The 15,001-nt window shown below is 31.9% G+C and overlaps 1 protein-coding gene across 2 annotated transcripts in view; it reads left to right on the top strand.

The window, feature by feature from the left end:
• The window catches only part of LOC114325667 (magnesium transporter NIPA2), a 59,295-nt gene extending 45,898 nt beyond the window's left edge, over positions 1-13,397 (top strand). The window contains exon 5 of one of the 2 annotated variants that reach the window (XM_028273786.2): positions 12,616-13,397. In XM_028273786.2, coding sequence (XP_028129587.1) covers positions 12,616-12,634 — 19 coding nt within the window. In that variant the 3' untranslated portion in view covers positions 12,635-13,397. Of the gene's footprint in view, positions 1-7,605; positions 7,838-12,615 lie in introns of those variants that run through there. The other variant, XM_050648327.1, reaches the window with a different exon arrangement.
• The last annotated feature ends 1,604 nt before the right edge of the window (positions 13,398-15,001 follow it).

Below are 15,001 nucleotides of genomic sequence, written 5' to 3'. Positions count from 1 at the left end.
GAGCTTATAAGGGGTGGAAGAAAAGAAATGTTATGTTAAGTTTGCGACACCCTGTAGGAAGGAACAGGTATATAAAGGTGAGTTTATATCTAAATCGTGTTGTAGTTTCATATCTTGTGAATATTTTGTTTTGTTAATTTTTCTATCTTTACATGTATTTTAACTGAAACAATACCACTTATAGTAGGGGAGCAAAGTATGTTAAATGTGCAGTCATTCGAGCGTTATGGGGACCTATTGGGTTGTGAAGAGTAGGTCCTAAAACCAAAAAAAGTTAAGTAAAGCTTGCCATTTTTTAATTTAATTTTCCATTTCCAACAATCGTTTTTTCCGATTATAACGCCATCTATGCATAATTCGAAAAAATGTTTCAAATAAAAGTTACTTATTTTTTCGTAAGGAATCCAAGTCTACAATAAAAAATGGGGGCTCCTATTTAAGATTTTAAAGTAACCCCCCACCCCACTTCCGTGGGGGGTCGTGTTTGGTGCCATTTTTTAGATTTTTCAAAAATATTAAATAAGTGTATTTTACAGTTTTCGATCTGATGTTCATTTCGCGAAATATCGCGGGATTTCAGGGATATCAGGGAAATTCAAAAAACAAAATGTGCAGAAGACCTAACACTCGATTTCGATGTATACCCACCCTTATACCTTGTCCTCTCTACAGGGTATCTCAAACTTAACATTTGCCCAACAGTGTAGCTAACAAAGAAAAATCTAAAATAATTTAAAAAATTAGCTGAATCCGTTAATACGTTCACGAGAAAATCAACTTTTTCAATCAATGAGCATAATTTTTTGTGGTGCAAAACTTTTACAGTTAAGTTTATTTTGACATCGACTTTTTTTGGTTTACAGTATTAACTGCATGTGTGCATGAATTCTGTTAATGGAAGTAGTAAGCACAAGCCATCCCCTCTTTGTGGACACACAAGCACAAAAACGTTTTTAATCAGTTATTATTTTAGGTTGTGATTTTATTTTATTTGTGATTATAATATGTATAACTAGCTAGAGCTATGGGTACATCAATTCACTTTAATTTGAAATTGGGAAGTTTTGCATATACCAGCGGTTCTCAACCTTTTTGAGTGATGTAGGTACCACCTACAGTTATTTTTATCATTTTTGGTACCACCTATATTTTTAAATTGTATTATCAACACTTACTAAGTACTACTATTTCAATTTTTTCTGTGTTTTGTGTACTACCGCCAATAATGTTACCATATATTGAGAACCTCTGGCATATACCATTCTTTCACGGTTTTTTCTCAGACTTTTAAAGAACCACTTCGATTGACATGGAATTTGAAATAGGTACGCATAGGAAACATGTCAAAGGAAAAAAGTTATATAGTGCCAGTGTGTGCTTTTTGCTCTGGGGTGAGTGAGGGGATAAAAATATTTAACCCTTAAGTAACTCCTGAAATCTATAGATAATTCAATGTGTAGTAAAAAATTATATGTAGACTTTTTTTCGTACGGTAATGTTTTCCGTTAATATTTTTCGTAAGTTATTCACGCTTGGTGATTTCTTACCTAAAAAATGCATGTTTTTTGGTGGTTTTTAGAAAAGAAAACAGTACATTTTATCGCTAAAGTCATACAATTCAAAAAGAAATCTTCTAAAATACCAAATTAAATGTTTTTTTTTTAAATTTTTATCGCGGCTATACCTACAACACAAGATACAACCTGATGAAGGTGAGAGTGTAGTGAAGTTGACCTACAATCGAAACTTTTATCATCAAAAAATAACGTAAACGGAATAAGTTTCTCAAAAAATGCTGATAATGTTTTTAAGAGTATTTAATGAGAGCTATAAAATGAGCTAAGATAAAAGTGATTTGGATATGGAAAAAACCCGAGTTATTAAAAAAACCAAACGGTTGTCTCATTAAAAAATCAAAGAAGATTCAATTAATGACTTTTCTCAAAAACGACAATTAAATTAATGACTTTTCAAAAAAACTTAAAATGTATCTTATTCCACGTACAATTAGCTTTATTTAAGTGTATCAACATCTATCATCTGTCCCAGTTATCTGTCATCTGTCCCAATTATGTCCCTTTTGTCATAATTATTGATTTTTCTTTAGGATATTCGCTTAGGGTAGTTAGGATTATTTAGATTAGTTAGAGCTAAAATATGTAACTTGTAACTGGCTGAATCACTAATGTGTATGCCAAAAAAAACATCTAAAATTTTAACCAGTTTAAAATGCCTATATTTGAAAAAAACTTCCAATTTAGTAGGTACCTATTCAATCAATTTTTGATACATATTTAGTAAAATATTTCCATTTTTTTTTTCTCAAAATTACTCTGAAATTAACAGAGATAAAGAAAATATGCACGAATACGAAAATGTATTTTTTGCTGAAAATGGTTTTGCTATTTTTAATTTTTGGTAAAAGAAGTTTAGTTTTCATCCCTTTAAATCAATTACCACACGTTTTAGTCATATAACTTTTGAAGAGTAAAGTAACTTAGGCTTACTTGCAAAATTTCATTTGGTCCGGTTCTTTTGAATTCTGAGGTTTTTCAATATTTTACCGTGAAAGAATGGACTACAGGTGCTACTATAGTATGCGGTCTACTTGTCCTTATCTATTATATTGTGCAAGATAGGCCAATTTTGTAGCTTATTCCCAACTAAAATAGTCAATTGATATGGCAAAGTATTAATTTCTAAAATTAAACTAATAATTCTTCTGATTATTGCTTTTTATTCACTTTGTAAAGATTTATTTGCAGGCACTGTATACATATAGTCCTGTCGCCAGGGGGGGTACAACGGCCTCGTTAATTCAGATGGACTTACCCAAGTTTTTTTTATGTATTTTGACCCGTAGAACACGAATTTTTTGGGTAACAGTTGATCCGGATGTCGATAAGATTGTTATAGACCAAGAACTTGAGGAATCAAATAACAGCGATTTTTGGCAAAACAAAACAATATTTTGTATTTTTTGGGTCATTTTAAGCAAAAAATATTTCTACAAGTTTTTTAGTAGGATGCACAGTTTTCGAGATAAACGCGGTTGAACTTTCAAAAAATCGAAAAACTGCAATTTTTAAACCCGAATAACTTTTGATTAAAAAATAAAATAGCAATTCTGCTTAGCGCCTTTGAAAGTTCAAGTCAAATTATGTCGGTTTTGATTATTTGCATTGCTAAAAATTTATTGTGTTATTGTTAAACAAAGCTACAAACCACTAGTGCGTGAGTGATGTTTCTATGATTTCTCATTTAAAATCGAACGAGTAGGTAGAATAGGTACTAGTGCAATCAAGACTATTTCTACGTTACATGCGTTAAAACGCATGTAAAAGCACGGGAAACCCTACGTGTTTATAGCTTTGTTAAACAATAAAAAAATAAATTTTTACCAATGCAAATAATCAAAACCGATATAATTTGACTTAAACTTTCAAATGCGGTAAGCAGACTTGCTATTTTATTTTTTAATCAAAAGTTATTCGGGTTCAAAAATTGCAATTTTTCGATTTTTTTAAAGTTCAACCGCGTTTATCTCGAAAACTGTGCATCCTACGAAAAAACTTGTAGAAATATTTTTTACTTAAAATGGCCCAAAAAATACAAAATATTGTTTTGTTTTGCCAAAAATCGCTGTTATTTGATTCCTCAAGTTCTTGGTCTATAACAATCTTATCGACATCCGGATCAACTGTTACCCAAAAAATTCGTGTTCTACGGGTCAAAATACATAAAAAAAACTTGAGTAAGTCCATCTGAATTAACGAGGCCGTTGTACCCCCCCTGGCGACAGGACTAATACCTGTGCGGCTAAACAATACCATAATCTTTTCTCAGAATGGTTTGCACACAATATTGAAAATCTTTACAAAGTGAATAAAACGCATAAATCGGAAGAATTATTGAAATTTTACATTTTTAGGTAACTTGCACATTTTTTTTTATTATATAATAATGTTCAGTTTTGTTTAAAAATGAGATTTCCAATATTTCACGCTTCAAAAACTCATAATAACTTAGAAATACAAATTTAAAATCTTCTGCGATAGTCAAATAGTTCAAACGACCCGTGACGTCACATAGTTTCTTCTCCTTCTTTAGTTTATTGGCCTCCACCTACTTGGGTATTTGGCCAGCTCATCGTCGCGAAATAAGGGAAAAATATTTATATTCTAATGACATTTATCGTATGTCATTGTAATAATATATACCAGTTTGTTGAGATTGGAGTTTGATACAGTTTTTGAAGAAAAGGAAAGAAGGTTTACTATGGAAAAACCATTTTGTAAAAGTACAAGTTTTCTATGATTAGTTCAAACGATCAAAAACACTTGTGACGTCACATAACTGTATTTTCTACTGACGTTTATAATGTCTAATTTAAAATTATATATACAATTTTGTTTACTTTGTTGGTGCAGAATGTAAACATTAACCGTATGACGTCACGACGCGTTTTGGGCTAGTTGCTTTAATTTGAATTTAGAATCGTCTTTAGGGGCCAAACGGAACAGAAAAACAACTTTTTTATCTTTTATACATGTTTTAAATTATGTTCTGTTGTGATTTATAACATTTTTTTCGAATTTAAAATTTTATGCAAGTTTCCTATTAATAGGTACCTAAGTACTTTGTCATATCGATTTATTAGTTTAATTGAGAATAAGCCATAAAAGTGGCTTATAAAATAGTAAATAGACATAATATAACAAAGAATTATTTGTAAAATTAAAGTAATTCTTCTTATTTATGCGTTTATAAACGCGCCAGTAGACCGCATACTATAGTAACACTGGACTACGAGTATCATGTATGCATGATTTCTAATAAGGGAAGTAGGAAGCACAAAGGGGTTTTAAGCAGTTATTCTTTATATTGTGATTTTATTTTTTTATATTTATGTATAACTAGTAAGAGCTATGGGTACACCAATTCACTTCAATTTGAAATTGGAAAATTGGCATATTACTCCGGTCAACTTACACATCCGAGGTTACAAAAATTACCATCAAGCTGAAAATTGGCATTATTGTTCAAAATACCATCATAAATGAAATCTAAAAAGTCCTCATAAATCCGACCCGAGCTAAAAAAATTACGAGGGGTCAAAGGTCACCAAATATAGTTTTTAGCGATTTTCAGCGAAACGGTAAGTTTTATCATAAAATTAGTTCTAACAAAAAATGTAGATTAGATGATTATCTATTAAAAATGTCTCATTACTTTTTTTCCTAAGAGCCACCGTTTTTGAGATACAACGATTCAAAAAGTAGCAATCGTCATAATATGCGCACACGTTTCCACACCACCTTTGAGGTAGTGTACTTAGCGCGTTTTTTAACGTGGTTTTCCCAGTAGGCCTATTCCTTGGATCTGTTATGATTCTGTTTAATTTGAAGCTATTGAATAATTGATATTGGCGAGGGTTAAAAATGATTATGATGAAATTCGGTTAAAAAGTTATAAAAAGCGGTATAAATTAAAAAAAAAGGGAAATTTATCCAACTGGTTCATAATTTTCTAATACTTCTGCTTCCTCTTCTTCTTGTTCTTCTTGTTTTTCTTCATCTTCTAGTTCTTCTTCTTCTTCTTCTTCTTGTTCTTCTTCTTCTTGTTCATCCTGGGTGCAAGTAAATTGCCCCAATAATAACACATCGCAAGGCTCCTCGATAGAATCAAATGAATCCTCAATAATTGTTGGTGATTCAACATTGCAGCACGACCGGTTTTGGCAATTAGTGCTACCGAACAAAACAGTCCAACTTTTTTACAACCACATTTAGTGCTACATTTACATATCTTTTTACAGTTGCAAAAAATTGGTTCTAATGAACTGTCGACTAATTTCCATCCCCAGTCTTTTGGATCTAGCTGATAACCAAGCCACACTTGAACTTGGTAATATACCCGAAAAACATGTTGATGAGTAGCCGCTGGGGTTGGAGGAAGACAAGATAATTGCACTTTTTATTTTGGGTATTTTTAAAGAAACATGCATATCGAAACTTTTCTAAGCACGTAGCTTTTTTAGGCGCTCCATACATAGAGAGAAGAAAGCTAATTTTGTTGGAAATAACTTCTTGTGGAGTTGAATTAGTTTTTTTTTAAAACTTTAGCAAATTCAAGTAATATAATTAGGTTTAACAGGTATTTTCACTCCGAAGTATTACTCAAGACTAATTAATACCTCGAGGGTGTCATCTACCTGAAGGATTTCGCCACCCAGGAAGATAACGGTGTAATTTGCATAATAGTAAACAAACTGAATTTGCATACAGTTTATTGTATATTGAAATGTTTATTAGTACTTAGCAATAAACATTTTGCCTAGAAAGTTGGCTTTCATTATTATGTGCAAACCCTTCTGAGAAAAGAATAGGTAGGGTGATTAGATTAGCCGACGTACCGATAGAACGTGTTTATTCCGACAAAACCCATCTTTACAAATTGCATAAGACGCATAAGTAAGAAGATTTATTATGAGTTAATACTTTGGTGTTGTATCAATTTACTATTTTTGTTGGCACTGTAATATAGTACAGCTTATACATTATATATAGCTTATAAATATATACAGCTTACATATATAGCCTATAAAATTATATACAGCTTATAAATGGTATACAGCCAGCTACAGGAATTTTATTTTCCTCGTGGATTTTTATCATATTTATAATATCTTATATTATTATGTGTAATATAAGTTAAGTTGCCCGATATAATATTATGTTTACTTCTATTGCAGCGTCAGTGATGTATATACGTGGTGTACTAATACATATTATGACGATTAGAACTCTTGCAACTCTTTGAATCGTTGTATCTCAAAAACGGTGGCTCTTACGAAAAAAAGTATTAAGGTATTTTTTATAGATAATTATCTAATCTACATTTTTTGTTAGGACTAAGTTTATGATAAAACTTACCGTTTCGCTGAAAATCGCTAAAATCCATATTTGGTGACCTTTGACCCCTCGTAAATTTTTTAGCTCGGGTCGGATTCATGAGGACTTTTTAGATTTCATTTATGATGGTATTTTGAACAATCCTGCCAATTTTCAGCTTGATGGTAATTATTGTAACTTCACTCATATTTTTGAATCTAACTAGACCGGTGTATATCCAATGATCCGATTTTGTTGACGGTTTCTTAAAGAACACAAGACAGTACTAACAAGAAATGCATGATCATTGATCATCTTTCATTTCCTTTATGTAGATTATTTAATTTGAAAACTTCTCATGGTTAATATCCTCATTTCCGTAAATAATGTGGGAAATCGGAGACAGGTCACTTCTGCTTTCAAGAATTTTCAGTGAATGTTATAAACCAAAGCATTAGCTTTTTGAAATTTCAAATATGAAAGTTGTAAATAATATAAAAATCTACAACTTTTTTTACATAACATTTTTAACAAAAGGTCAAAATTGCCGAGAAAAATTAAGAAAATTATCTTTTTTTATGTTTCGAGATTCTGTCGTATTTCGTATAATCCGTGTATATTGATATTATACACAGATTATACAACATATGACAGAAGCTCGAAACGAATGACAATGATGAAAAGCCCTATTAATATTTTAATATATTTTTAGGAGATTTGTATTGTATGACAGCGTATGTGCGAGGTTGCCAATTTTTGTCGTAAGTTTCAAACATTTTAAGTGATTTATTTAAATAAACTGTTTACTTTAGTTAATGTTTTGCTTTTATTCTGACAAAATGGCAGTGGTTTTGCAAAATATTTGTCAAATGTTGGGTTAAGACCGGTACAAATTAAACCACGCTTTTGGCGCAGTAAATGTAAGAAGATGTGCGCTGATGTTGTGAAGGGTAGCTCTGTTAGACATCAGACTCAGTAAACACAAGCTTAATTTTAATAAAAGTGTATTCTGAATAAATAAAAACATAAAATTAACTTCTTTTGTCATCAGTGGGAACTCTACTCCATGCTCTAATTCCAGTAGATTTTAAATTACTCTCTAGTTGTCTAGGTACGTCAGTCCCGGTCTTCCTCTTGCTCGTTGTTCTATCGGCCCTCTTCGGTCAAAAACTTTTCTGACTAGGGCATCTTCCTCTCGCCCGATTACATGCCCTCTTCATCTGAGGCGTGCTACCTTAATGCATTTTACAACGTCAGGTTCTCCAAAACTTCTATACAACTCAGAATTGTAACGCCTGCGCCACAAACCTTGTTAGTTATCCCTCCACATATTCTTTTTAGGATTTTTTGCTCAAAACGTTTGAGAAGTTCTTGGTCATTCTGTGTAAGTAGCCAAGTTTCTGAACCATATGTTAATTATTAACTTCTCTTTACAATAAAAAATAAAATATCAATCCAGGCGAAGGTATCGACGAAGCTACGACCCACTGTTGATACCTTAGAACAATAAATACGGTTAATGTTATGAGAATTACACGCCAAGGAAAAAGAATAATCAATTCTTATCCTGGTTTAGAGCACGGATCAATCAATACTCGATCCGATAAGGAATGAGAAAGCGACCAATCAATACTTAGTCGCCTGCAGGACGGTGTGACCTGAAATCAATACTCCAATATCCGATTCTTTTAGTAGATCAGTACTTCAGCCGGAGTGGCTGGACTTTGGTCAATACCCAAGAGCCAAGTGAAGTTCTTATTAAGATTCAGTTCCTCTTCCGTGGAACTATTTTTTCAGAACTTGCTAAATTTGTTAGATGGCCTGCCCCATAAAAGTAGAAAAAGTTTATACGGGGACTTCAACATTGATTATGCTGCTGCTTGTGCTACACAAATATCCTTGGTCAACATATTTGAATCGTATGGTCTAACAATGCACGTTGATTCTCCTACAAGGATTACAAAAACTTCATCTACCATAATTGATTATACTGTCTCAGATTTCTCACCCCTTGATGTCCACTCTACAATTATTAATGCTGGACTATCTGATCATGAAGCAGTTTATACGAAGTTTAATATCTTCAGCAAACCCTCCTCGAAAACCCGACGTTTAGGCAGGATTTTTTCCACCCGGAACTTTCGTAATTTCCAAAATTTATGCTTAACCTCTGAGTGGCGCTTTCCTGCTATGGACGTGGATAATAATTTCAGTGATTTTTTAGATAAGCATATGTACCTATTTGTCTGTATCTTCAATAAAGAATTTCCTTTAATTACAATTAAGCCAAAACATCGCAAACCCTGGACTACTAAAGATATCCGAATACCTTCCAAGAATAGGCGTTCTCTACTCTACATCAAGAAATTTACTACCAACGTCTCTATCACTGAATATATCACCAAGTACAGGGCAACCTATCTTAAACTTATAAAATCAGCTAAAAAAGTCTACTACCAAAACCTTCTGGGAAGCTCTAAAAGTGTTGCCAACTTGGTCCATAATAAACAATCTTCGAAATAAAACCCATACTGCTCAAACATTTTACCTTCTAGACCCTGAAAATCTAAATGAATACTTTGTATAAAAGCAAATGAATACTTTGAATAAGTAAAAATATTACATCAATTATTTTGCCACAAGATCCCATTTCCTATCTCCCTAATTCAAGAAAGGTCTCGAATTCATTCTTTATAAAACCAGTCGATAAATCTGAACTGATCCAAACAATCAATAGTATCAAAAGCAAATCTTCCTGTAGTACTGATGGTCTGTCGATAAATTGTTTTTCTAATTTCCAAGAAAATGTGTTGGAAGTTCTCATCTCACTAATTAATGATTCTTTTGAGAAAGGTAAATTTCCGGAGTGCATAAAGACAGCCATCATTATTCCTCTTCGTAAGGGTGGTGAAATATCTAATACCTGCAACCCATACTGCTCAAACATTTTACCTTCTAGACCCTGAAAATCTAAATGAATACTTTGTATAAAAGCAAATGAATACTTTGAATAAGTAAAAATATTACATCAATTATTTTGCCACAAGATCCCATTTCCTATCTCCCTAATTCAAGAAAGGTCTCGAATTCATTCTTTATAAAACCAGTCGATAAATCTGAACTGATCCAAACAATCAATAGTATCAAAAGCAAATCTTCCTGTAGTACTGATGGTCTGTCGATAAATTTTTTTTCTAATTTCCAAGAAAATGTGTTGGAAGTTCTCATCTCACTAATTAATGATTCTTTTGAGAAAGGTAAATTTCCGGAGTGCATAAAGACAGCCATCATTATTCCTCTTCGTAAGGGTGGTGAAATATCTAATACCTGCAATTATAGACCTATTGCACTACTACCGGTACTCTCCAAAATTATTGAGAGACTCATAAAAGCCCGACTTATGTCCTTTCTCGTTGAAAACAACATTTTATCGCAAAATCAGTTCGGCTTTTTAAATAATAAATGCACCACTGATGCAATGTTTTCTGTACTACATGAGGTTTATCAAGCACTGAACAATAATCTTCACACTGCCACCGTTTTTTGTGACTACGCCAAAGCTTTTGATTGTGTAAATCACAACATTTTGATAAAAAAACTAAATGGAATTTCTACGGAATTCGAGGTATTTCTTTAAATTGGTTCCAATCTTACTTGGATGATAGGAAACAACTGTTTAGAGCAAATGATACAGACTCTAGTCTCAAAAACATTGTATGTGGGGTACCTCAAGGTTCAGTATCGGGTCCTCTACTTTTCCTTATCTTTATTAATGACATCACTAGTTTAAAAATCGATGGAAAAATCTTTCTTTTTGCTGATGATACCAGTATCACTTGGAGCAACTCAAATATTGCAACTCTTCATGCTGCTATAACTTCTGATCTACATACAATAAAAACCTGGTCTGACTCTAATTTACTCTCGTTTAACGTAGATAAAACAGTAGCATTATCTTATAAAGGAGCTCTTCAACCTTTGCCTCTTAATAACAGCCAGATCAGTACCGTTGATTCTGTAAAATTTCTGGATATTTTTTTAGACAGCAACCTTAAATGGTCCCACCATATCGATTTATTAAGGAAGAAACTATTCTCAGCTTGCTATGCTATAAGATCTGTTTCGAATGAACTCAGTTTAGCATCTTCCAAAATAACATATTTTTCTTTGTTCGAGTCACATCTTCGTTATGGTCTTCCGTTTTGGGCTTCTGGTACAGCTGCCCAATTCGATGTTATTTTCAAATTACAAAAAAGAGCAATAAGATATCTGTTTGGCCTCAGAAGAACAACACATTGCAGAAGTTACTTCAAAGATCACGGAATTTGAACCCTTCCATCTTTGTATATCTTATAAACTGTTTGCTTAATTCGTAAACATCTACATGTCTTTCCACCAAGACCTAATCATGACTACTTCACGAGAAATTCTACGTTTGACGTCTATTTGCCGACCCCGTCCTCTGAGTTAGTAGAGAAACCTATATTATATTCAGCAAAAAAACTTTACAACCATCTCCCTTTACAACTTAAATCTGCAGCATCTTTCCCCAAATTCCGTAAACTGCCAAAAGCCTACCTATCTGAAAGACCATATTGTTCATTAGAAGATTTTCTTAATCAATAACTAAGAAATTACAGTACTCTTTGCACAAGTAGTATTTTTATTAAAAAAGGGGGTTCAACTGTCTTTCGGTCCTTTTCCTAGACGAAGAGAAGGTAAATGCGTGGCCTAAGTGTCCTCTATTTGCTTTCTCCTATTTCGTCGTCTCTATGTGATTATTTATTGTAAAATCCGAAGATATGGGATGCAGCCAGAAAGCAGTTTATTAACGAAAAGTCTTGGATTTAAAATATTGTTTATTATATTTTTATTTCAATTATTCTAATTGTTTAAAAAGTAGTAAACTTTGTATCTAGGGCTTTTCGTTTTCCTCGTAATAAGTATTTTTATTATTTTTTTATCTATATTTTGGTGTCATATGCAGCAGCTTAACTTTTAAACTTATTAATTACTACGTAGACTATGCAGTTTGCAATTTATTTAAATTTTGCAATTGATTCTTTCTGTTTAACTACATTATTATTATTATTTTTTAAATTATATTGACGTTTTATGTAATTTTAGTAGGTAATTGAATTGTTATTGTTTTGTTTTCTTGACTTTTTATAAACTTTGTCGATAAAATTGTACAATTTTTCATGACAATAAAGCATATTTCTATTCTATTCTATTCTATTCTATTCTATTCTATTATATTCTATTCTATTCTATTCTATTCTATTCTATTCTATTCTATTCTATTCTATTCTATTCTATTCTATTCTATTCTATTCTATTCTATTCTATTCTATTCTATTCTATTCTATTCTATTCTATTCTATTCTATTCTATTCTATTCTATTCTATTCTATTTTCTCAATGCTCTGGTATATTCTCCTCTCTATTGTGCCGAACGTCGTTTGATATTGTTGCCAGTGATCCATCTCCAGCACGTATTGGTGGTGGTGGCAAGTAAGGTGGATTCAAAATTGACTTGTCTCTCCGATTTTTCATCTTATTTACAGGAATAAAAATATTAACATTGTGAAGTGTTCAAATGGTTACCATATATTTTAAAACTGCATGATAAGAGCTTATCACCAAGGCTTATAGCAAATCGTCGTTAGACACTTTTAAACTATCTTGAATAAATAACACCAACTCTTTCTCATATTTTTAGGTTTTCGGCGCCACTGTGAATATTATTGATGAATTTCTCCCAAGGCAGCAAAATTGTAACGTAAGATATTAATACATCAATAATTGACGATTAAATCTGGAACATTTAGGGAGTATACGCTGAATAATAGAACACTATATTTAGGCGATAAGTATTCAGTATTTTTGTTCTTATACAAGTTTGTTATTTATAGTAGCTATATTGGTTTACTGAATATTGTACTTATACTTTCCATCTGGCATATTCACGGTAGTTATACAAGGTGAGTCATGAGGAACTGTACATACTCCTACCTCGTATAGAGGCCCCTATGGGGAATAACAAATGACCATTAAAAAGTGTCTGCTCCCATTGTTTAATATTATACAGGGCGAGTTTCGCATTTTGACAGAAACTTATTCGTCATAATTTTTGAACGGTCAGATCTATGTGTCTGTTATTTGGGTCAATCGGTACACTATTACCACCTAATCAACTGATCTATTCAAACTAAAAAGAAATGAGGTCCGGCTTTAAAAAATTAGTTCGTTTGGGTCTTAGAAAAAATTTCACCCTGTATACGCTTTTTGAAAACTCTAATATTAATTTTACAAATTAGACAAATATGCAATTAAAATGACATATTTATTTTTTCCCCACACGATTACTTAATTTTTTATAAAAAAATCAAATTTGACTATGAATTAAAAATTTGGTAAAGTGAACCATAAATTTAAAAAAAATTAACATTTCTTACAAAAATTAATTTTTTAAACAAGTATTTGATTTATGTTACCACCCAACCAACTGATTTATTCAAACTAGAAAAAAGTCATGTCCGGTTTTAAAAAATTAGTTCGTTTGGGTCTTAGAAAAAATTTCACCATGTATACGCTTTTTGAAAACTCTAATATGAATTTTACAAATTAGACAAATAGACAATTAAAATGGCTTATTTATTTTTTCCCCACACGATTACTTAATTTTTTATTAAAAAATCAAATTTGTCAAAATCGCAATTTTACCATAAAAATAAAAAAAAATTAAACAACGTTTTTCTTAAAATTAAAAGTTTCACTATTTTTTTTTATAACACGTCTAGATCTAAAACTCCCCATAACACTTCTCTTTGGACTCTATAGTTTAACATAGACGTGATCAAATAGATAAATTTAAATTTTTTTCACTTAATTTTTGCGATTTAACTTTGCAATTCACGAAGCTGCCCCTTTTATTTTTAAAAATTCATAACTTTTACGAGAAGAAGACTGAAAGTCTACAACAAGTGTCATAGTCTTCACAATGGTAAAAGATATATGTGATGTAAAAATTTCAGAAAAAAAATTTTAATGGAGCGTTGTAGCGAGTTAAACCGTGATTTCATCTTTTTTTTTTTTCATTTTTAGGTTTAAATTCCGATTTTGACAAATTTGATTTTTTAATAAAAAATTAAGTAATCGTGTGGGGAAAAAAATAAATATGCCATTTTAATTGCCTATTTGTCTAATTTGTAAAATTCATATTAGAGTTTTCAAAAAGCGTATACAGGGTGAAATTTTTTCTAATACCAAAACGAAATAATTTTTTAAATCCGGGCCTTTAGGTGGTAATAGTGTAACGATTGACCAAAATAAGAGACACATCGATTTGACCGTTCAAAAATTATGACAATTATAATTTTCTGTCAAAGTGCGAAACTCGCCCTGTATATTATTAAACAAGGAGAGCAGACACTTTTTAATGGTCATTTGTTATTCCCCATAGGAGCCTCTATACGAGGTAGGAGTATGTACAGTTCCTCATGACTCACCCTGTATATACGATATCTGGTATCAATACTGGATACAACTTGGCAATACATATTTGGAACTATAAATTTTATCTAGGTTAAAGAAATAAGTGAAAGACTTAAAATCAATTTATTGTACCTTGGATGACCAGTTTCTAACACTAAACTTGGCAGTTCATCGTCAGGTCCGGAAAGGTTACCTAAATGCTAAAAGTTACAAATTCCAACCATGGTGATAAGTGCGCTAATAACCGGCAGAATAACGTAAAGACGGAAAACATATTAAGTTGTGAGATAAAAACAGATGAAACTAGTAAAGGTGGGAAATTTAGCGATAGAAACCTATAAAACATTATATTTATTGTTTCCCACCTTTAGACGTATCGGACGAGTTTGGCAACTACCACTGTGACAGTGGCAGTTTTAGTTGACATACTCCTCTGATACGTAAACCTCTAATAAAGAGACCAACGCTCATATGGTATTCATTGATCTTGAGAAAGCATATGATAGAGTTCCTCGAGAGATTCTGTGGTGGGCACTCAATAAGAAAGGAGTCCCTGGCGAATATGTAAAGATTGTGAGAGATATGTATGAGGGAGTAACGACTAGTGTTAG

The sequence above is a fragment of the Diabrotica virgifera genome, chromosome 4 (assembly GCF_917563875.1).
Source record: "Diabrotica virgifera virgifera chromosome 4, PGI_DIABVI_V3a".
Lineage (NCBI taxonomy): Eukaryota > Metazoa > Arthropoda > Insecta > Coleoptera > Chrysomelidae > Diabrotica > Diabrotica virgifera.
Note: the sequence above shows the minus strand (reverse complement) of the source record. Positions and strands in the feature narration are given on the sequence as shown.